The sequence below is a fragment of the Contarinia nasturtii genome, unplaced genomic scaffold (assembly GCF_009176525.2).
Source record: "Contarinia nasturtii isolate CC-2019 unplaced genomic scaffold, AAFC_CNas_1.1 Cnas_scaffold_6042, whole genome shotgun sequence".
Classification (NCBI taxonomy): Eukaryota; Metazoa; Arthropoda; class Insecta; order Diptera; family Cecidomyiidae; genus Contarinia; species Contarinia nasturtii.
The window spans coordinates 2,684-8,707 of record NW_022203305.1 but is presented as its reverse complement, the minus strand read 5'-3'; the positions used below and the strand labels follow the sequence as shown (position 1 = coordinate 8,707).

General features: G+C 33.3%; 1 protein-coding gene across 1 annotated transcript; it reads left to right on the top strand.

Annotated features, from left to right (window-relative positions):
* Nucleotides 1-777: 777 nt before the first annotated feature.
* Nucleotides 778-5,779, top strand: LOC116351690 (R3H and coiled-coil domain-containing protein 1; the record flags this gene model as incomplete). The annotated part of the gene is made up of 8 exons (XM_031783824.1): nt 778-1,043; nt 1,787-1,972; nt 2,092-2,231; nt 3,749-3,866; nt 4,025-4,457; nt 4,526-5,057; nt 5,118-5,354; nt 5,421-5,779. Coding segments are annotated over 8 exons (1,962 nt in total), but the record flags the coding sequence as incomplete, so codon positions are not given.
* Between the last annotated feature and the right edge of the window lie 245 nt (nt 5,780-6,024).

Genomic DNA, 6,024 nt, shown 5'->3' with positions numbered 1-6,024 from the left:
AATCCCTAATCGAAACTATTCGTATGACTCTGAGCAAATATTGAGCCGATTTTCACTAGCAATGCTCACTGTAACGCATTATACACATATGTTTTTCATCCCTCTTATAATTGACCATCACCTTTAGGTTGAATTTCGTTTTTTGTCAAGAACTATTTATAGTTGAAATGTATGAGATGTATTTTAAATTGTAAATATTCAAATGCATTTGACAACATAACCAAAAGTGTTTTGTGTGCAGGAACAATTGCAAATTTTTGCTTCCCAGAAACTAAATGTGAAAAGTTTAAATGAGTTCAAATTTTTGACCGATTTGATTCGGTTTGATTTTTCAATCCCATTTTAACTGACATCAATTGATAAATTGTATTAAAGTGATTGTTTTCATTGGCAAGTACTAACTACATTGTTTACTTCAATTTATAAATAAAAAAATCGGATAAAATTTAAAGAAAAAACTCATTGTTTATATGATGAAAAGTTAATCAGAAAATTGAATTCGAATTTGAAAAGGTTACGTGTGGCGCCATCTAACGAAAGCATATGGTCTACTTGCTTAACTTCTCTTACGTCAAATAGGGTTCTGTCAAAAATAAATTTAATAATAAAGAGAAATATATGTGTTCTGGTAGAGAGAATTTTGTGTGTCAAATTTTCCATTGTGCGTAGAGAACGCACAACTGTTATTTGTGTCGCTTTTCTCTATTGTTCGTGAGTATATGAAACAAATTATTGTCCACAAATTAAAAAATTTCTTAAATTGACCACAAGCAATAAAACGGTTCATATCCATACGAATTAAAAAAAAAAAAAACAATTGAATTCGTTTGTTCATTGAATTGTACGTCAATAATTGGTAATCTATTGCATACGATCGCAATAGATACGCGAAAACAAAAAGAAACCAAGTGTAAAACGCTGTGTAATCAATCACATCTGTTCAAGCTGGATGCATATAGCGATTACAATAGAGATGAGTTTCATATAAAAATCGAAGATGATTTAGATGAATTTCAAAAACAATGTGATTTCAACGCAAATCGGTAAGCATAAGAAAATATTGAAATTTATTGACCGTGCATAATAAATATACAGCTGTTTAGTTTTATTTCAAGAAGAAATTCGTGTCAGTGGCAATTCGAATGCAAGTGTACAAAGTTCAATAATGTGAAATCATCTGCAAATCAAAATAGAAATGCAATCACTATCATTCGTCACGCAATGCTTGGTTTTAATACAATGTATGCTCGAATGCAGTTAAAATCATTTTGATTTTAAATATCGAAATGATTTATGTACGCGATTTCTCTCGTTCTCACCGAACGTTATAAAATGTACGCACCGTATCTTTTTTTGTCATGAACTTGACCTATTTCATTCATTGTCTGCTGTTGATTCGAATAAGCCATTTTTTCATATATACACAATTCGAACGCAATTTATGTGATGTCACTTGTCGAAGCAAACTGCTTACTAGAGCACTCCGTGTACATCGTGCAGTGTATACTAATTTTTGATTTTGTAATCCATCGTTTTTTCAACACACTTACTTTTCTCTTTCTTAACACAAAATTATCTTCTTTTCTTTTGTCATATTTTTTATGTTTTTCTTTTTCTCTTTCTCTCTCTCTCTATCTGTCTGTCTGTCTCTTTCTCTGAAATGCGCTCAGTTTCTCATTGAATGACAATGAGACTTGTTGAATAGTAAAAAGTGAAAAAGAACCCTGTAATATAAAAAATACTTATTGTATCTTTCTCTCTCTATTTTTCTCTCGATAAATTGCAGTGTATTATTATTTCCACCGCTAAACAGCTATAGACGTTTTCTAATTCATAAATTATGTGAAAAGTTTCCTTCATTGGCTTCATTTTCGGTGAGTCAAGGCTACGACAGACGTGTATTGATCTATTCTCGTGCAAATACAAATCATAATATAAACGCAACAAATACAACCAACGTCTGCAACGAAAGGTATCATGTTTAATTCAAAGAACGCGAAAAGCGTTCTATCGTGTTTTTTCTGTTTTGTTTTGAATACTTCATTTACAGAAATTAATGATTCTTTGGATTTGTTTATTTCTGAATCATAGATATAACGAACGAAAGAATATTTATTCAAAAAACGGAAACTACTTGAAACCGAATCGTACCAGTGATAAAGCAACGACGACAATCGCAACAACAACAATGGGCATTAAAGATCTTGATGCATTGGCCAAAACGATAAAACGTAAGTCATGAGATTAATTTGCTTACTTTCATAAAAGAGACAGAGACCAATAATGCAAATATAACGACGACGCCAACGATTCACTTTCGATAAGGAAAAAACACATCCTATTAGAATTGAAATGCATAAAAAACTCAATAGATTCGATAGTATAGTATTTGACACACAATCACAAAAAAACATCAAGCTCCTTATATAACATTCCGCAAACTAGTTTTAGTGTTTTTTTTTATTTGAACCTGCGAACAAAACATAAAGAGTTACGTGCATAATATTATTTAACAATACAAAAGCCACTAACAATCTTACGCTAACGAATGCTGAAAAAAAAAAACCAGTTAGTCTTACCACAAAACGAAGAGAGAGAGAGAGAAAATGCACACACATACACTCAATTTGTGTGCATAGACAGTGTGCTAGTATGGAATTTAACGGTATTTTAAGACATTATAACATTATTAACAAACACACCAAATTTGGCTAGTCTAGTGTCATATGTGCGATTGTATTTGTTAAATGGAGCTATGTTGGTAGCATTACACGCGGTTCATTTTGGATAGTAGCTTCGTTTTTTTTTTCTCGAATAAGCGATGGCATAAGCCATGGTGGTGGTGAATATTAGAAGAACCAAAACAAATCAGAGATTTGGCATAATCCAATAGGTATTATGTTTTATTTAGTTGGCAACTAGGGAACAGTTTCTCTGAAGCATTCACCGCGCTCGCATTAAATAATCGAAATTACAGCTCTTTCAAATTTTGTTTCAATAAAACAGCTGTTTGTACGATTGATGCATGGTTGATAATTACTGTATAGCGTTTTGTTAGTAACTAATCAAGCGATTCAATTCCATTGCAAATCGAATTTTTATTTCGTGTATGTTATAAAAGGTACGTGCTATTATAAAAGAGTAAGTTTTATATTTTTACTTTTCCGTCTTCCGTCCAGAAACATTCGATTGAAAATAATATTCCATCAAAGAATTATAAGTAGTTTAGTGACCGACTGTTAGCTCAATTTCACGTGTATGTAAACATTCACCAAAAAATTCTGCGTCCAAATACTGAAAGCCATGTCATCGCAACACGATGTTTTGTAAGTGAATGTTTGCATAACATCTTTATTTCATTCGAATATTGAAGGCCGTCGCATGACGTGAACGCGATTGAATCATTTGTTTTAATTGCTATCGCCGTACATACGTCTAGTGAATTTTGATCATACATAAAGATAGGGACACAGAGAGAGTGAATAGATTCACCGCTCGTCAAAAGTTTATTCGCCGACTTAATTACATTCAAAGGTGTTTTTTTTTATTTCGTATTCTCTGACGTTATGCGCATACGTGTATTTTGAAAATTTTTAAATGAATGAATAATTCAAAAGAATACATGTGTTCCGATTTAAGTTATTGATACTGTATGTTGGCAAAATTATGAGTATTCGATCAATTTTTGGAGTATTTTGCGTGAAGAAAGAACTCTATGTAAATTATTTAATGCGAAATTTGTTTGCAGCTTTTCGGCAAGACGTCTGTGAAAAATCATTGAACAATTTTGGCGACAACGTTATTGCTGGCTCGTCTGTTGGTCTATCCGATTCATCGCCGCCTGAAAGTCATTTGAATACCCAAAGGTAAGTTTGAATTCTTTTTCCATACCCAATGAGCCAAGTGTAATGCTATTTATGCCTACCCATCGCCGTGAAATGGTTCTTTGGGTATCGACTGGGAATGTTTTCTTTTTAATAAATAATCTTCATTATCAAAACATTCTATTACTACGATCTATTAGGCAACGTCAAAGAAGACCAGATCGAGCTGTTTATGTTCCTCGTGGCCGTCGTGGCCAACCGCCCACAGCACCTACATCAGGTACTGCCACAAAATCTGAGGTTGTAGATAAAGAAAGTGTAGATGTGATTCATGCATCGATTTCAACCGTATCGTCCTCTCAGAATATCGAAACAATTGAAACAAAACAGAACGAACCAACAACAGTCACGCAGGAAATAGTTATTGATAAAGATATTACCAGCGAATCAATTGCAAAAGATCCGTCGTCGTTAGTTGTCGAGGAAGAAAATTCGTTAGAGACACAAACTTTTGATACAGTCACAAATATGGCCGTTACAAATGTCAAATGTGAGGGCAGTAAAATTGAGAGCTCACTCAATACCGCGGATAAAGACTATAATGAAGAGAAAGAGTTTCAGCGAGCGTCAAAGGTACTTAACATTCATTGTACGTTGTCAATTCCAACGTTGTTAATAAGTAATTGTTTGTTTTAATTCAGGAGATAAATCGTCGAAATCGTCGCATTATAAAGCAAACATTTGACAGTGATGTTTTAGAAATAAATGAAACTACATCGGTCACAGCAAAACGGTTACCACCTGAAACTGAATCAAAATTGGAGAAAAAAACAAAACTACCTCATGTTGAAACGCAATCAAATGCAGATTCCACAACACAAACAAAACGAACCGAAAAGTCCGATAAAAAGGCTGTGAACGCTGAAACCGATGACTGGGAATCAATTTTTGATGATAATGGCGAATGTTTGGATCCAAAACTGATGACCGAAATTACATCAAATATTGGCAAAGTTTCGATTAGTAAACCGAAAAATGATTATAAAAGCTATCAAGATCCAGTTAATTTGGATGAAGAAGAATTTCCACATGTCCTGGAAATTTCCAATTTCCCAGTTGAATTCAAAACACAGGATCTCATGATGATCTTTTCCGAATACAAGGACTTAGGTTTCGACATAAAATGGGTGGACGATACACATGCATTAGTAGTATTTAGCAGCTCAAAAATTGGTAAGTTGTATTGCTTTAAAACAAGGAAACACATTAATAAGCAAATATTCATTTCATTAGCTGCCCGAGCATTGAGCACTGGTCATACATTCATCAAACTGAAACCTCTGACTCAAGCAACAGCCGAATCGAAAGCGCGAGCTAAGAAAAGTGCATTATTCCTGCAACCATATCGTCAACGACCAGAAACATGTGCAGCTTTGGCAAGACGATTGGTTACTGGTGCGTTGGGCGTGCGCTTGTCCACTGCCCGCGAAGAACGTGAAATAGAACGACGTGTGCTCAAAGAAGCCAAAGGTATGAGTAAACAAATTGAAAATCATGAATAAAAAAAAATCATTCATTTTTACCCCACCCACACAGAACGAAAGCTATTGGCCGCAAAATTAAGGGATGAAGCCTGGGAAAATTGAATTTCTCAAATGCGTTCACAATTGTACATAAGATACGTTGCGCTGATATATCATATTTGGTAAATCACGATTATGCCAAAATAAAATGACGAACCGGGCTCAAACAGAGAAATATAACACCAAAGAACGTTTTTATTTTGACTTCAACTCTTCTATTGAGCCAGCTGTTAAATTTCATGTTTCATTTTAAATATACTACCAAAATTCAAATGTATGGAATTTTTAACATATGTATTTCTATGATGTTGTGAGAAAAAAGAGAAAAAAAGAGAGAGAAAGAGAAATATTTTGTAGAATATTATTAAAAGAAAAGTATAATTTTTTTTTCGTAGTATAAGAGTTGTAACAAATACAGTGAAAAGTGTATATTTTTTAATCAATTCAATATATAGATTTTTTACTTGTAACAAAATCGATATTTCAATGCCTATTCTGTAGATTTTGTTATGAACAGAAGATGACCTCCGGAAAATAATTTGAAATGGTCTCGAAACGAATAAAAAATTGGTATAACAGTGGTATGCGCTTTATTATAACAAAAATTACACCGCTTT